General features: G+C 30.2%; 1 protein-coding gene across 1 annotated transcript; it reads right to left on the bottom strand.

Annotated features, from left to right (window-relative positions):
• Positions 1-6,749: 6,749 nt before the first annotated feature.
• LOC123296015 (transmembrane protein 132E) lies at positions 6,750-12,577 on the bottom strand. The gene is made up of 10 exons (XM_044877477.1): positions 12,568-12,577; positions 10,368-11,445; positions 9,977-10,304; positions 9,760-9,903; positions 8,979-9,695; positions 8,750-8,918; positions 8,335-8,690; positions 7,390-8,269; positions 7,148-7,320; positions 6,750-7,048 (listed from the first exon to the last, which is right to left on the bottom strand). The coding sequence occupies exons 1-10, from the start codon at positions 12,575-12,577 to the stop codon at positions 7,034-7,036; spliced, it is 3,870 nt and encodes a 1,289-aa protein (XP_044733412.1). The 3' UTR covers positions 6,750-7,033.
• Positions 12,578-18,010: the final 5,433 nt, after the last annotated feature.

Below are 18,010 nucleotides of genomic sequence, written 5' to 3'. Positions count from 1 at the left end.
CTATACTTTCTTGTTTATCTCCCGACTTCTCGGAACTTTGAAGTGGCATCCCTACCCTAATTATGTTTTTCCACTTTGCCCTCCTTGACTCTGCACTGTGATCATATCAAAGAATTTATACAAATAGAGAACGCCAGGGTCCCAAACTTGCGATGAATGAAAGAGAAGATTGTCAGTGAGTTCCCTGTGTCCTTGTCTAATATATATGTCATTGGCCAGATGTTGCATCATATGCTTATGACATATGACTATGTTCAATGGCATATAGGAACTAAATGACAGTCTTCTCTCTCATCCTTCATATCGCATCCACTTACAGGCTAGCATATCCCTCGCGTTATCTTTGTATAATATTCTAATTGTATCTTGCTATCTAATTATATCTTTATCAAGTTGTATCTTGCTATCTTGTGCCTTTGTGATTAATAAATATATCTGTCGATATTAGCGTTCATGTCACTGCGTACTGTTTATTATTATATAGAAGACTGAGAATTAATAAGGAATGAGTATTTTCAGGATAAAGGATTTAAGGACAAGTAAAAATAAAATATGCAATTAAAACTTAATTTAATATTATTTATTATTAAATTTTTTTTCTTGGTTTTTGTAGTCACAACAAATACAGTTGGGAAAGATATTTTCTTTATATATAAATGAAAACAAAGTAAATTGGGATCTTTAGATTTTTTTTTTTTTTGTTATTTTTTTGGGTTTTTTTTTTGCATCGTCTATCTAAAACTTCTACTACAGTACGACATTTTTTTTTTTTGTTTAAGTACAACCATTTAAAGAGATTTGATTTTTGTTTTTTTATTTTTTTTTATTTAAAGCTTTGATTAAATATTTATTTTAATAATCTTAATTGCAAGCATTTAACACAAATATTTTAGATTATTTCTTCTTTTTTTTTTTAATGTTTATATTACATAAAATCTCTACTTGAATAATAAAGTACACAAATTTATAGTTTTTCTGTCATATTTAACCGTCTATAAAGCGATGTGTAACTGTTTTATTTATTTCGTTTCGTTAGTCTGTAGTAAAATTTATGTTTATTTTAGTGTTAAAAAATTTTTAAGAAAAAAATTTGCTAATAGATTTTTTTTTTATTAGTTACGAAAGGTTTTTGAACCTGAGGTAATTAGGTCCATTTATAAAGTTAACCTCAAATGAAATATCAGTATATTAACATAACTTATTTCTAAGAACCTCGCATTTTTCTTTCTCTTGGTACTAGTATGCAGGCCTGGGCGATGGTTTTGTCATTTCATTGATAATATTTTAATATACAACGATTGAACTCTGCCATTTGTGAAATAAGTATGGTTCAACAAAAAGAAAAGATATCGAGGGTAATCGCGACCAAACTTTGCTTTTCAATGTCTATCCCAATCGACAGAGTAACAGACGCAGATGTAGACTGCTAATTTAGTTTGTCTTTTCTGTAAAACAGGCACAAACAAATCAAAATTGAGTGGCCGGTTTATTATTAAGACGAACGAGATAGATGAAAATTTTCTCGGAAACGCAAAATACATCTGATTGGCTCAACAAATACGGGGAACATATAATATGAATGTCATCTAAGGCGAATGATGGTAAAAACATCGTGTATATAATATTTTTTCGCTCTAATTTTCGCAGGAAATACTGCGGCCATGTAGCTGTACTGCAGGGAAATTACGGTTGTACGCGTTTTACTGGCTGTCCCAGTTCTTGGCTGCTTGTTGTACCAGCAGAATCTTAAAATCATAGTACAATAAGCGATGTTCCTTCGTAGGAAAGCTTATGATTCAGTTTTCATGAATCAAAAATATTATACCGAATAAAAACTTGGGCTAGTTCGATTAACTATATTTTAACGAAAATAACAACAATAGGTAATATATTTATAGAATACAGGAGATATTTTCAGACATTTTTTGTGAAGTTGCTATAAAATTCATTTTAAAGGCACCAAATTATATATAGAATGTTAAAATATTTGTCGAATTTTTTAAGGCTTTTCAATGATCGTTGTCTAGGCTTCGAATCGACTTCTTAAAATTCAAAAAACCACTAAAATCATAAATTTCATACAAATCATTTTAAATAAACAAAACAGCACAATCGCTTTAATTTTTTTTTAAGGTATATTACAATAAATTGTAAAAAAAAAAAAAAATAATTAAATAAAAATATAAATTAATTAATTAATATTCTCTATTAATTAAATATTACGTTAATTTATTTATACGAATTTTATAAGCACAGTTTGCAATGAAATAAATTATTACATTAACAAAAAAAATGAATGTATACTTTTTTTAAATTTTAACATTTTTTTTTTTTATGATAAAGAATATTTACATATTTTACAAATTATAGGTATAATAAATAATTAATTACTATTATCAAATAGTTGTGAGCTAGTGGTAACTACCTTAATTATTTTCTTTTTTTCTTCATAAAGCTTTTATTTCATTTAAGTTGCATTCATATACTTATTTTTCAATTACGGAAAATAGTTTCCTCAATAATACATTATGGCATAATACTCAAATTGAAAATGAACAGGTAGCGTCATTTTATACCTCGGAAGGAATGCACAAGAGGCATTAAGTTTAGGCTATGAAAAGCTGATACATCTAAGTATTTATGTACAATGAATGCTAAAAGTTATTTTACATATTTTATCATATACAGTATGTCGCATTTAAGATGAAGACACCCATATATTTTCGTTCTTTATAGGAATATCGATTTAAAATTTTACAGTCAAATCATGTAATGGTTCACATTTTTAAGATACTTAACCGAAATCTGACCTTTAAACTCAGCCTACTACAAATTGACTAATAGGGCCGATTCTTAATATTCAGATTTTGGTTATGTATCTTAAAAATGTGACATATCACCCTGTATGACCCCAAAATTTCAAATCGATATTCCTATAAATAACGAAAATATGAGGGTGTCTTCATCTTAAATGCGACACACTGTAGATGCCTCAGCTTACTTTACTATATTTAAAAAACAAAGTATTGCATATTAAAAATTTTACAGCTGACGCTATTTGGATAGAGTATTCCATTTCCCGAATAAAAATTTCCGTAACTATTCAAAATCTAAGAAATCAACAATCATATCACATTGTTTACATTATTTACTAGCCTCGTTCAGTAGAATTAGTATTGTTTTTGGTAAGGCTGATATGCATTTTGAACACTAGAACACTTTTCGTCCCCGAATAGTCGCAATTCAGGCATCCATTTTTAATAATAGTTACGTTTTAAGCTGCCGTTTTTAGGTTATGACTGAAGATAGCTCAGTGTGTGTTATATACATACCTGAAGGTACTCTATCCGGATAGTATTAGGGTAAAAGAAGTATATCTTTACTTCTTTATTTCGACTAAATTAGGTTTTTTCATAATTTATTTGCCTGTTTTTAAATAAAATTTCACAGATTTTCATTTTACAAACAAAATATTAAAATAATATTTCGTTATTAAAAAAAAAATCCAGAATTATAAATATTTCGAGCGTGCAATTAAATAAAATAAAAGCTTTACAATTCTAATTTAAACTATAATTACAAAATATAATAAAAAATTTTTCCTTTTTTTTTTTTTAATTTATATAATTTAATTATAATTAAAAATTCTATTTCATTTACAAAATATTGATGCAAGTATAATCTCAAAAGTCAAAGGATATTCGCTATATAATATTGTTCGGAGAAAATTTTTCCAATATTTAGTAATTCAAATAGAATTACGTAAAAAAGATATTTGAGTTTTGTCGTATTGCAATTTATTTTTATTTACGATAAAAAATTATGTCATTTTTTCTCATGTAAAAAAAATAATTATGATATGTAACCAATGTATTGCGAAAACTACTGATTTATTATTTTTAAATACAAAAAAGAAAAAATTCACAACAATTACTTTAAATTTTTTAGTCTTTTTTATGTTCTCATGAGCTATATATTACTTTCTTACAATATTTTAATTTACATTTTTTTTTCGCTGTTGCTACATTTTTTACGTGGTTTGGTAGGTAATGAAAGGTGGGGGCTATTAATCTAAGTATGATGTTCTCATTCACATCATAGAGCATTCAACAACAACAGCAGCATTTATTTTTTGAGCATAAAAAGTTTGTAAGAAAAATTAAATAGCTTATAAATATTATGTTATAGAGAAGGGAATGGTCAGAGAGAATATTAAAACTACTAGAGAGAGATATTCAGCCAACGAACAGTGATGTGAAGAAATTTTCATGTTTTCTTGAAAAGCATTTTATATAAATATGTTTGGCGCAGCTGGAATTGCAATATGGCGGTGGCAATGGCATTTTAAATAACACACGATTTTGTTTTTTTCTTTTAAATAAACTATTTTGTTTTTTTGTATTTTAATACTGGCATAATGACTAGTATGAATTGGCGTTGTATCATCATGAAAAGGTAAGAAGTACAAAAAACGTACAATTAAAACTTAATATTGGTGCACAAACTTTTTTTTCATTTTATCAAACATTAACATTTTTCTTATTTTTATTTCTACTTTACTATTTCATTTCATAAATTGTATAAAAATTTAATCGGCAGAAAAAGATAAAAAAATTTATTTTAGACAGCAGGTAGTAATTTCAATAATATATAATAAGAGAGAGAGCAATGTAAGTTATAGGACGGGACATCAGTACAGCACCAATCTTTTTCTAGCTCTACCTGTTTCCTTATCAATACTTATAAGTAAAACTTGAAAATTCAAAAGTGATAATTCTTCGTTTTTAAGCGAATCGTGAATTAAAGACACAAAGCATCTTCTTCACTTTACCACAAAATGTTATATGTAAGCATTGATTGGAAAATTGTCACAGGTGGAAGACTGAAACTAACTATAGCTAGCGATATAGAAAAATATCAAATATCTATGCCTTCCCCTTATGGATATACTTAAATCGACCTTTATATAGTGGTGTATAATATAAATCTAATTCAAGCAATGTGTCGTAAACAGTGGTGAACAGGAGGAGACAATGTCTCATCTTCTCTGTCACTGCCCAGCGCTTGTCACGAGGAGATGGACTTACTTGAGCCAGCCTCTCTTTGATGACCTCTCCGACCTAAAGTCAGTCGATGTCAAAGCACTCCTGCTGTTCTTAAACAGCTCCAAATGGTTCATGGAGTGGTGGCCGGGGATGGGCCAACCCTTTTACGGTATCACAACGGACCCTATGGTCTAAGTGTGTCCCACCCCAGGACAACCACTCTCACCTAACCTAACCTAACCTAATGTGTCGTTAAGATATAAAGTCACTGATTAAGTAACTAATTTTAGTCACTTACTAAATAACTTAATTAGTCGATTTTCAAATGCCTGAAAAAAAATTATCGTAATATTTTGTATGTGGTTAAAGGTATCTTTTATCTTTAAAAACTATACTTGTGTAACGAGCTTCGTAGCGAGTGGGATATGTAGATCTTACTGTTTCATCAAGACATTTAAACCATTTACAAAAGAAGGATACCTGTTTATGACGGTTCTTTGAAGAATAAGAGGACTGTTTGCAAGGTTCACATATTTTTAAAAAAACTACTGTAAAGATCAGTCAAAAATATTCTAACGATTAAATTGGTTAAAATTTATGAAATGAAATTTTTTTTAATATTTTGAGAGGACTGAGTCAATTAAGTGTAAATTAGTATTTTAAGTTCTTTACATAAAAAAATTTGATTTGCCTTTGTATTACTAAAATTACATCCTAGAATTTATTGTATGATCTCAGTCCAAATATTTTAAAATTATTAATCTTACATAATAAATAATTTAAATTTTTATATTATGGAATAATAATTACGTATCGTAGGAACTCACATAATATTATATACAAATTTTAATTAATTATTCTTTCATATTTTTTTGTTGAGTACAAATTGATTGGAAGAAATTTTTTTTAGAATACGAGTATTTTTTTAATATTATGATTTTTGTTTGTTTCTATCACTGAGTTCCACATTCTTATCTCCACATTTCGCATTATATTAAAAAGCTAGAATTATATTACATTAAGTAATGAGTTTTGAGTATAAACAAGAAAATTGTACAATTTTTGAAACTTACTACACTCTATCAACTACTTAAATAATAACTGAGCTGTCAAATTATCAAAAATAATGAAAAATGTTAGGTTATTTTACTTTATGACGTGTGGCGTTGGGTTAGGTTAAAATGTCCTACGATGTAGAGTTATGAATTATATTAGTATTATTGATCTATTTTCATCTTAATTCCATTTAACTAATAAGTACCTACCCGCATTTACTTAAGGTGACTTTCGAAAGCAATTATAACCTTTCTTTTAAATAAATGACAGCTCAGTTATTACTTTTAGCCTACAATACGGTTTCAAAAATTGTAAAACTACATGTGTTGGTGTATTTTCATGTAATGTAAGTGCTTTAAATAAATGCAAATGGTTTAATGATTTTGATCATTCACTAAATATTAGGTACATTAAACTACATTATTTATGCTTATTGTTTAAAAAGTGATGATTAAGAATAATTTGACTAGAGTTTGGTATTTTGTTTGTTTTTTGTTTTTGAAAAATATGTTTTTGTGTGATCACTGCAAAGATACAGAACCAGGCGAATTAAATACGATCTGGTTGAATTCGAATCGAATGACGATGACAACGGACATTTGAAGATGTTTATTTTTGTTTTTTTGTTTAGAGTGGAAGCAAAAAGACATTTTCATGCATTATATGATGATATTTGTTTGTTGACAAGATAAGTATTTCTCACTCACACAACCACTTTTTGGGAGAGGATAATATGAATGAAAAAACAAATGTAATGTATGAAATTTGGAGAGTCCTTAAAGCTATGATGTATATGATTCGCTGAAAGTATCAAACGCATACTCAAAACTTTCAGTAATAATCCGTGGACTTCTTGGTGACATCGCCGTTGTACGATATTGTGCATCGAACGTCTGTAATATGGCTCGAATCTTTGCAATGATCTCATCTACTCAGGCATTTGATTCCTGCAAAAATAAAGTAATTTTAGTTTTTTGTACCGTTAAAATTTAAATGTAAAAGTATAAAAAATTTTATTAGGAATATTATTTCTCGTATGGACGAACCTTTAAATTATTAAAATAATTCAAAATTTGATCATAATCCATATCTAACTGTAATTCTTCCAATTCGGCTGTGTTTGCTGTTGCTGATGTACTCTTTGGCTCTAATTCTTTTGAGCCGAACATAGGATTTCCTACAATTGTTGCTGTTTTTACTTCTGGACTATTTCCACGCACTGAAACAGATAAAAAACAGTTTAACAAAAAGACTCGATTAATTTAGAAAAAATTTTAAAAATAATTACCTGAAAGACTAGAATTTCCCGCAGCATCTTTAGGAAATTCTACAAATCGTGTAGATTCAGTTTTATCTTCATCTAAATCTGTTTTTAATTTATTTTTTTCAGCTAGTTGTAATATTTCTTGCTGAAATACACCTGTTGCAGTTGATGGTAACGCATCATCAAATGTGAATGCATTTTTTGGTATATCAGGCACTAAACATGCGCCTAAATCTGCTGTTAAATTATTTGGTATATTATTTTTTCGATAATGTTTATGGTGCTTTTTAATATCTGGTTCTGGCGATTTATTTGATGCTATTTGCGCTGTTACTCCAATATTTCTATGAGGTGGAACTGGTGGTTTATATTTATCATCTGTTATTTTAATACCGTGTGCAGGCACTGCAGGTGGAATATCTTGTTTTGAAACACGACTAGCAATTTCGTTGTTTTCCAGGTGATAATTTTTATGTGAGTTTGAGTTTCGCTTTGAATATGTCGACGAATCAATTGTTGGTTGGGCACTACGTGTGGGCATCAGCTCAATATTTGAATTTGTTATTAAATCATCCGGATCCGAGTAATTCATACTCATTGGGTTTGCGGTAATTCGAACTACATTATTTTCTTCAGTATCTGGACCCACATTATTATTATTGTTATTATTATTATAGCATCGAGAGTTAGTATATGATTGTCCATTTGAGCCAATCGTGGCTCTTCCTAACCAAACCCAATCGTGAGCGTTTAATGTGGTTGGACGTGTTTTTCTAGTTTCCCGCATTATACCCATTGAAGAATTGTTTGATGTATTGTATGAAGATCCATTTAATATCACTCCTCCTTCTAAATTTTGTGGCTTAAATTTGGAAGCATAAACAATACAAGATACTACGAAAACCTAAAATTTAAAAAAAAAATCCAATTTAATTTTAAACTTAAAATTTGTTTTTGCTTTCAACTTACCACAATAGCAAAACAGAATGCAGCTAATAGAACGTACATTCCAATTTCTAAAGGTGTCATATTTACAGGATATTCAGCATGCCTGGGTACTCCTCGCCCGTGTGGGCCTAACGCAATAGAATGATGTTGTCTAGCTTGGAATTTAGGTGGTTCATGATGTTCATCTTTTATTGGCATTCCACCATCATTCTGCACAAAATCAGGTCTGTGTGGAATTTCGGCCGCGGTAAAATCAACATCTACAGACGTTGAAGTAAACGCCAGAATACCATTTGATTTCCCAGCTGGTTTTCCTCTCGATTGCAGACGACATTCGTCATTTAAAAGTAATGTGACTTTTAATAAATCGCCACTTCCTGAAAAAGTTTTAATTTGATAGAATTGAGAATTATTTCTGTATTTGAAAAAGTATTACCTTCGCCGATAGCTATGACGCGAGGATGATGTGAAGCAACCATCGGTGCAAATGCTACAACATCAGAATTTAAGCTCTCTACAACTAAATGATAATCAGCGTCATTAACATCTCTTAATGGTATTTTGGATCCATCCGAAAAATCTAGTTCAATATCTAATAAGCCCTCCTAAAAACGAAAGAGTGACAAATTTCTTTCCATGATTTGAAATTTGAATTGAAACCGTACCTGATATTGTGCTGTTAAGCGTTTCGTTACACTTGTTTCTGCAATATACCCATTTTCAATTGTACTATCCGGTGATATGTTTAATTGTAATCCAGAAATCACGCTCACTGATAATTTTGTTATACTAACTTTATCATTCACTACACGGATTTCTTTTGCACCAATCACTCGTCCAGTAATTGGAGATAACACTTGCACTTCAGATCGTCCCATTGTATGACCTTGTAAAATACGACCAGATAGAGTAGCAATTCTGGGATCACTAACACGTAACAATGATGTTACTAAATCAGTAACACGTAGCCAACTACGCCGGGATATAAAATAACTAATACGTCCTGAATCATGATCTGTAGCTAAGAAACGACCATATACATCAACTGGTGTTTGCTGATATCGTAATCGACATACTGGTTGGTCTGTTCCAATTCCATTCATTTCGTCCGTAAACATTCCACCATTATCATTATTTGGCCAGTTATAAGAACGTTCCGGTCGATTTGATTTTGCTGGGTTAATAAAATTTGACATTACTTTCCACGATTTTATTTGTGATAATCTCACATCTGGCACTGTTATCTCTAACGGAAATTCTGGCATCCATACTGTAAATTGTGCCAACCCCGTGTATGTACCATATTTTACTAGAACCGACCCATTTACAGATCCTCGTGCTTCTGTTCCGTCTACATATACTGAACTACAAGATGAGGATACCTGTAAAGTGTACGAATTTCGATTATAAAGGGAACTTGTCTAAAATTTTTTTGAAATCATTTACCTTTAAAACACTTTCATCCTCAGAATGGCATGAAGATTGTAAAGTAACATCTGCAGCTTTCCCCGCTTGGGATACAATAAACACTTTCATTGTTTGTGAGACTTGACGACCAGTTAATACTGCTGTATTCATGACTTCCCAATTCTGGAAAACGAAAATTAATTTTAGACAATCAAATATTTTTAGATATTTGTAAATCACTTTGTTAAATACTCACTTTGCTTATGGGTAAAACTGCCTGGATATCATCTTTTTGCACTTCTAATCTAGCAGTTAGCTTTTTACGGCCTTCTTGTTGTCCAGTGAACAAATCTTGAACATGTGGCGCGTATGTCACATGATCGTCACCAACCATTGTTATGCCAGCACTTGTAATTGGCTGTTGAAATGCTACAGGTGGATTGTTATGCGAATAATTTGTTTTCTGGGATGTGCCAATATCTATAGCACCCAAATAACGAACTGTCCAAACAATCCGTGCTCCATCCCATAATTCAGCACTATCTTCAGCTACTTCTAGTAACCATGTAAAAATTTCATTTACACTGTGAACAAAATGAGAAAATTAATTATATCCCCAAATCATTAAGTGAAAAATCAGTACTTACTTTGGTACTGAATTACTTTTATGGTTTTGTCCACTTTTTTGCAAATTATCTCGGTAAACTGCTGTGACAGTAGCCCCCGTTCGTTTTGGGTTCAGTTCTGTTGTAATATTCCAATGTGGGTTACTGGGTTCTGCGCCCAATATTCGCAATCCACTTTTTACTCTTGCTCGTACAATAAACATTGTAATAGGAATGTCTAAACTTTCTTGAAGGAATACAGGAATATGTATTCTGGATAATGGATACAATGGTGTATGAGGTACTAGCATTGTTAAGTACTCATCTGCACGTAGCTCTTTGTAAGATGATCTTGCGGGTACTAAAGAAACTGTACCGATTGGTGTGACTGGCTGTATTTGTACACGAGGAACACATCCTTGTTTTGGTTCCAGCACAGAATACGCTAAGTGTACTAAACGTGGTGGAGTTTTCATTGGTCGAATTTGTGAGTCAGGTGGTGGAAGTGGTGGCCACCATTTAGAAGGAATTGCAATTTGTGCAAGGCAAACTCCATCCTCTCCATCAGGACTGCATGCGGATGTTAATGGAATTCGACCAGGGAGAGTGGCATGCAAAACAATACACACACGTTGATGCCTCGACAGTAAGAATTGTCTACGCCCGCCAGGGTCCGATCCTGTATGAAATAGTACACGTAACACAGGAGAGTCACGTGGAATTTCATGACGTACAATATGCGCTGACATATCTAAGTGATGCGTTGCAGCTGCACTAAGTTCTTGCATATCAACAACCAATGACGAACTTCCATTTGATTTCGCTTGCTTCTCTGTTATGGAAACTGGATCTAACGGATCAGGAACAATATATCTAGCTGGTACTGTCTGTTTTGTTGAAAAGGGACCATATGTGGCACGCACCGATATTGGTTGGGAATTTTGAAAGACTGTAAATCTATCCACCGATAGAATTGTCTCTGAAGAAGACCCAACATTTGGTGGCAATGATGTACCCGATAGATCTGCAGAAGACTGATAATGTTGTCTGGGTACATGCTTTAAGAAGAACCCGCCATCTTTGTTTTCAAAATGTACTTCAACTGCTTTTGATGTTTGACCTATAAAAAAAAACAATAGGTTTAGTAAAAATGGACCGTTATGAAAATTTCTATAATAAAATAAAAGAATTTATGTTATGGCTTTAGAATTGATGACGATGCTGTTTATGACCCCTTTTCGCTAATGTATATATTTCTTTAATGACGACAGAGAAAAGATTTTATATTTTTAAACCATAATTATTCTAATGGGCAGTAATCCGCAAACATTTTAAATACAATGTACAACTATTTCTATTTTATTGTTTTGATGGACAATAATAATGATGTTTTAAAAATAAAAAATAAAACTGTTTTAAGTGCATACAAAAACTTTTTATAAAATAAAATAAATGCAGATACAAAGTGCATAATACTGTGTCAGTAAATTATGTTTTTTGATTTTAATGAGGGGTCGTAAAATGTTCAACGGACTAAATTATATTTAGTTGAGTTTAGTGAGCGATTTTCATAATTTAAATTAGTTGAATCATTGCAAAAAACGTGCTCTGATAAAAAATGATAATAGTTCAGCTAATGACCCTTAAAATTCTTTTATCGTATAATTTGTCCCTCAAATATTTAAAAGGTGTGTAAAATGCACCGGTCATCTAAACTTCCGAGATCGCTTTTTACTGCATTAACACATTATCAATTTTCTCTAGCTAGTTATTTTTCAACCAAACCTGAAAATGAACTGACTGACAATAGATAAACTTGGCTGACAATAGATAAAGCGACGCGGAATTTGTTTTGTCAAGTTTAAAGCACATAGCTCACTACAGTCTGTGCAGTCCACCACCAAATTAACAACGAGTAACATAGGAAATTGGGACAAAAATCGAAATTTATTTCATAAAAATAGTGTGGTTATTTTTAGTTCTATTAAATGAATGGAAATAATAATACTGATTAATTAGAAAGACGAAATTAATTAGAAAACTGCCATAAACGAAGAAAATTCGAACAAATTTTTATGATTATTTTGAAATCCATAGCTCTGTCGTATGGACCAAAAATTGATTTTTTATCCCCAAAATGGTGGAAGTGCTCTAAAAAAATATTTATTCCATTTATAGATATTTTGCATTTGAATAAGAGAAAACTGGCTATTTCAATAAATGTTTTACAAATTCTCAGTACTTTTCTCCATTTTCACCTTTCATTAATCACTCTTTAAACAGAAATACGACGTTGTTTTTCAGTGAATGTAGTTACTTAAAAAATATTCTTTTAGCATTTTCTGTGCCAAAACTAATAAAGTCAAAATAGTGTTGGCACAAAAATAGGTAAAATTAAAAATAAAACATTTTATCTCATATCAGGTATTACTTATTATTAACTGTGAAGTTCCAAAATAAAGCCATTAAAAAGCAAGTTATTTTTTATTTATCCAATTTTCAAGAATCGTCATTTCCATTATTCATTTTTTTTTTATTAGTAACCAAATTCGAGTATAGGCGATAGCATAAAAAATTATAAAAATACCAATTTAAAGGCACTCTGTCAAAAATAACATTTGTTTTATTGAAAATTGTTTTTTTTGTACGAAATTTAAAAAATGCTCACAATGCAATTAAAAAATGAATTTATAATATCCGTAGGTGATGACACGTTGTTTACGAAACAAATGAATATTTTCAATTATCAAATGTTTAAAAACAAAAATAAAAACATGAAGCGGGCGTTTTATAAACATTGGTACTACCCAAACAAAAAATGTGGAACATATCTTTAGATGAACAATTCAGTTAACCTCTGAATGGGGTCCTTATATGATTGTTTGTCGTGTGCTTCGAAATCGAATTCCATACCCAATTCTATAATCTCTGTCATCTCAAATCGTTGGTTCCTCTAAAAACTTTCAGTTATGGCATTCCCCCCGTGAAACTTCAAAGGAGCGTTTTTGAAATTGATTAGTACAATCAAATATCTTGATATATATTGATTTTACGTGAAGATGACTTTCGGAAACAATAATTCAAACAATTTTTGTTTAAAATTTTTAAAATTTGAATGTTTGAAAATTTATGAAGCTCCAAAAATCATACCTTGAAGAGTAGAAAGAGTTTTTCTTACGAAGTGAAACAGAGATGATAAGAAAATTCTTATCTTACTCTTTGAAATTGGAAGACTGTTTCCAATTTCAAACGTTATCACTGTTTAAAATCTATTGAAACTTTATTCAATATAAAAAGTTTTCCAAAATTTCAAATAAAAATTCTAAGAAAATTTCTCAATAATATTTTTGGCACAATCATTTTTTAAGTAAAATCAATATTTATCGAACTAATTCGATGATATTAATTCAAGGCATATGATATCTATCGTTGAAATTTTTCCCCTGGCGCAAACCGTAACGCACCTACTACTTGAGTATAAAAATCTGGCTAACAATTATTTATTGAACTTTTTAGTTAAAAATAATTTCAATTCGTTTCAGATTTATTTCAACTAAAGTGTACAATTGCAGTCATAAATGAACATCTTCTCTCGTTATAAATACTTAATAAACATTAATCCCTAGTTACTGAAGCAGCCTTCGCCAGTTTCTCTCACGCTGAAATAACATATGAGAATGTTTTTAATACTACATATTCTATGTTTTTAGACCAGGTCAGAATGGTGAAAACATTTTTAATTGGTAGAAGAGAGCCAATTTTTGTTGATTTCAAAGTTTTTATACCATGTTATTATAAAATAACTAACTTTTTTAACCTGTCTTTTTTTGAGTACGAATCTTGTATTTGAAAATTAAGGTACTTCTCGATGAGTTAGAAAGTTTAATGCAAAATATTTTCATATTAGATGAAAATACAATATTATGACATAAAAAAATAAAAGAAATATGGTGGAAATGTTGTAAAACATTGTATGTACTTTTCTTCTATAAATGCTAATTTTTACAATGCCTCAAATAACTTCTGGCTAATGTTGTGGCGTAATGAATGTATTGATTAAGAATGGAACGGCCGAGAAATTAAATCAGATAAAATTTCAACATTTATAGAGCTTATGAGTTACTAGCTTTTTCCCTTGGCTGGTGATAATGATTCATTTCTATGGATTCTATAAATGATTAATTTAGTGAATTATAGATTCATTTAGAGAACCTTACTTTACTTCACTTATTCGCTCTATATACTACTCTTAATATAGACAATAATATCCCATATACTATTCTTCAACCCGCTTGTGCTCGTTTAGCTCGCCCTCTAAACATCAACTTTACTCCCATCCTCTTGGCACATAACGCGGTCTTCGGTCATGGAGCTTACCGCGTATCCTAAAATGATGAAATAAAAAAAGTGATACAATCAACTTTTGTTCTGAACCTTGAGCACATATTTTAATTTTTATATATTCCTAACTTCAAAAAGGATAAAGTTTCATATAAACTTTCAACGCTCAGTTTAATCATCCCCTTGGGGCAGGCATGGGCGAGATATTTTAAGTTGAACTCATCATTGTTGTAACTTTATTGTGTGCCATAAACTTTATTGTGTGTCTCTTTATCCAAGTCCACATTACTTATAGAGGATGAAACGAGACGGATATACGACTCTTCTACCTATCTCAGTTTCTCTAATAGTAATGAGATAGGTAGTAAAAAAAATGTTGTCTCTCTGCCTTACTCGTATTTTTGGTTGTCACTGGTTAGGTTATCACTGTCTTACTCGTATGTTAGTTACAGAAGTCTGAGGGACTTCTCTAAGCCACATTGGCCAATGCCTGCCTTAGGGCCTGAATTTTTGAAAATAGTCATATAGTAAATTTTTGTTTTGAACCATGAGCTCATATATCATTTTTTTACTTTTCTAACTTCAAAACTAACGAAGTTTCATATAAACATTCAACCCTCACTTTAACTTACGTCATTTAAGGAATGTGTGTACAAAATTGCATGCTTCTAGTGGTTTAAGCTGTGCGTTGCAGTTTATCAGTCAGCTTATCAGTTTCTTCTTTATAGATATAGATAAGTGGCCAGTGTTTTTATTGTTCATGTGAAAATCGTATAATATTTAAATACTCTCTTGGGTTATGCGATTTTTCAACTACCTTTGAATTCAAATATATTAAAAGTGAAAAGTTTAAACAAAAATTTTCACAATGCAAATGAAAATAAAAAGTTTTTATATTTATTGTTAATTCTTAAATTTTTAAGATTTTATATTTCTTTAATCAAGTGTCGATGATTTTGTATATAATTACTAGCTTGATACCCACCCGCTTAACTGGGCTTAAAAGTAAAAACCACCGCTTTATAGCCTCCCCTCCTTTGATCTCACTTATCAACGTTCCATAACACTTGAAGGGATTGTTTTACGCAGCTAAAAGATATGCACAGTTTTCAATTTTTTAAATTGTAAAGCAGTCATAATTTATTGAGTATATATCAGAAAAGGTAGCCATGAATTGTAACATTTACTATTTTAAATTTGTACAGAAATCTTTAATTTATGGTTCAAAATGATGATCATAACTCTACTCCATCTGTTATCATCATTTTGAACAATGAATTTAAGATTTCTGTAAAAATTTAAAATAGTAAATGTCAGATTAAATTTATTAAAAAAAAATTTTTTTTTTGGTATCTGTATCTTTTTAATTTTTAGCTCATGTGTTTTTCTGATGTATGAGCTATATTGCTGTACAGTTACATTAAAATCCATTCGCTAGTTTTTGCGTGAACAGCGTAACAAACAAGCATCCTTACATTTACATTTATAATATATAGGGATAATTTTCGAAATGAAGATAATATTTTCCAGGTAGTAGGTTCATGTCATACTTGCAAATGATTGCGTCATTCTTACCCGGACTATTTTTCACATGTTTTTGTAATTTTTTTTTTTTTTTTTTTTTTTTTTTTTTTTTTTTTTTTTGTATTTAGAACAAACAATGTTTTCAATAATTAGGAATTTAAAATTTCAAGTCAAATTTATAAACTATTGATGCTCTATTTTTGTAACACATAGGTACATCTAATTATTTATTATTGAAACTGAGTATTTAAATCGTATATTTTCGAACATTGTATGAACTTATAAACGAATTTTTGTTCATCATGTTGTTTGTTTTTTTAAACAATTTTTTATGTACTCTTCTAAATTTACATCAATAGTTATTTTGTTAACGAATAAATTTCAAAGCTGTATTGAAATACTAATGGATCAGTTTTTCGTTTTTATCCAATTGTAATTTTATATATATTTATACCATGTATATGAAATATACTAAGGTATACTAAGTTTAGTCCCAAGTTTGTAACGCTTAAAAATATAGATACTATGAACAAAATTTTGGTACAGGTGTTCATAAAATTACCTAATTAGTCCATTTCCGGTTGTCTGTCTGCCTGTCTGTCTGTCGTCTGTCTGCCATCTGTCTGTCGTCTATCTGTCACCACGATTGCTCAAAAACGAAAAGAGATATCAAGCTGAAATTGTTATAGCTTGCTTAGGACGTAAAAAGTGAGGTCGAGTTCGTAAATGAGCAGCATAAGTCAATTGGGTCTTGGGTCCGTAGAACCCATCTTGTAAACCGTTAGAGATAGAACTGAAGTTTAAATGTAAAAATTGTTTTTCGTAAATATCACTGTTTACTGGCGAGAGCGCAAATTATATAGTCTGCATTATATGGGAATATCAGTTATATATGAGTTTAAAATTTTCTGATATTATATCTCCTAATACTTTATCGAAATATTCTTTTCGAATTTGTTTTTTGGTACGTAATCCTTAAAAATAAACACCTAAAATATACATAACATAAAAGTTATACAAATTATATCGACTTTACCCCCAACATAACGACTGAAATTCAAAGTAATTAATCATGAAAACATTTAACATGTTTTTTAATTTGTAGTAACATGAATAGAGGAGACAAAAACATTGAATAATGTTTCTATCTCTACAGACGGCTCTATAAAAAAAACTCTTCAGTTAAAAAAAAAAGAAATTTAATGAATTTTTATTTTAAGATCCAAATCCCGTAAAAACAAAGTGTGAGTAAGTTATGGATTTTGGCTTAACGCTGCTAGTGTTCTGATTCTTCAATAAATATCCTTAAAACATTTTTGCTGTTTTTTTCTGGTAGATATGTACGATGGCCTATCTCTACCTATTCTTTGTGTGTGCAGTCATGGTAGGGAAAATAATATCGATGCCAGCTCTTCCAGAGAAAATTTTGGCGTTAAAGGAGGCTGTTATGACTAATTTGCAATTCTTTACATGCTAATGTTATAGAAAATGTTAAATTAAAATTATTGAAAAACACTAATTAATTAAACTTAATGCATTAAAAATTGTGAAAATAAGAAATCAAATTGCACAGATATTATTTTTCAAATGTAAATTATCATAATTATTTATTTAAATTTGTGAGACAATTATATTTAATTTTCAATGTAAGTGTAATTATATATGCATCCATACAATTCTATAATTAGAGTAGTGTATCTTCACCATAGAAACGCCTCCAAAAAAAACTCACGCACGGTGCGAATACATATCAAACAGATCATGAAGGGTACCATTTACTATTCATGGAAAGTGATTTACGGTCATGCATTATCAGTGTA

The sequence above is a fragment of the Chrysoperla carnea genome, chromosome 3 (assembly GCF_905475395.1).
Source record: "Chrysoperla carnea chromosome 3, inChrCarn1.1, whole genome shotgun sequence".
Taxonomy (NCBI): Eukaryota; Metazoa; Arthropoda; class Insecta; order Neuroptera; family Chrysopidae; genus Chrysoperla; species Chrysoperla carnea.
The sequence above is the reverse complement of the archived record's forward strand: the minus strand, read 5'-3'. Positions and strand labels throughout refer to the sequence as shown.

Bases quoted from the DNA above. Each gene is read 5' to 3' on its own strand.
- LOC123296015 (XM_044877477.1), bottom strand. The intron at 8,919-8,978 runs GTACGGTTTCAA...TTTCGTTTTTAG, and splicing joins GCTTAACAGCACAATATCAG to GAGGGCTTATTAGATATTGA. The intron at 8,691-8,749 runs GTAATACTTTTT...AAACTTTTTCAG, and splicing joins CGTCATAGCTATCGGCGAAG to GAAGTGGCGATTTATTAAAA.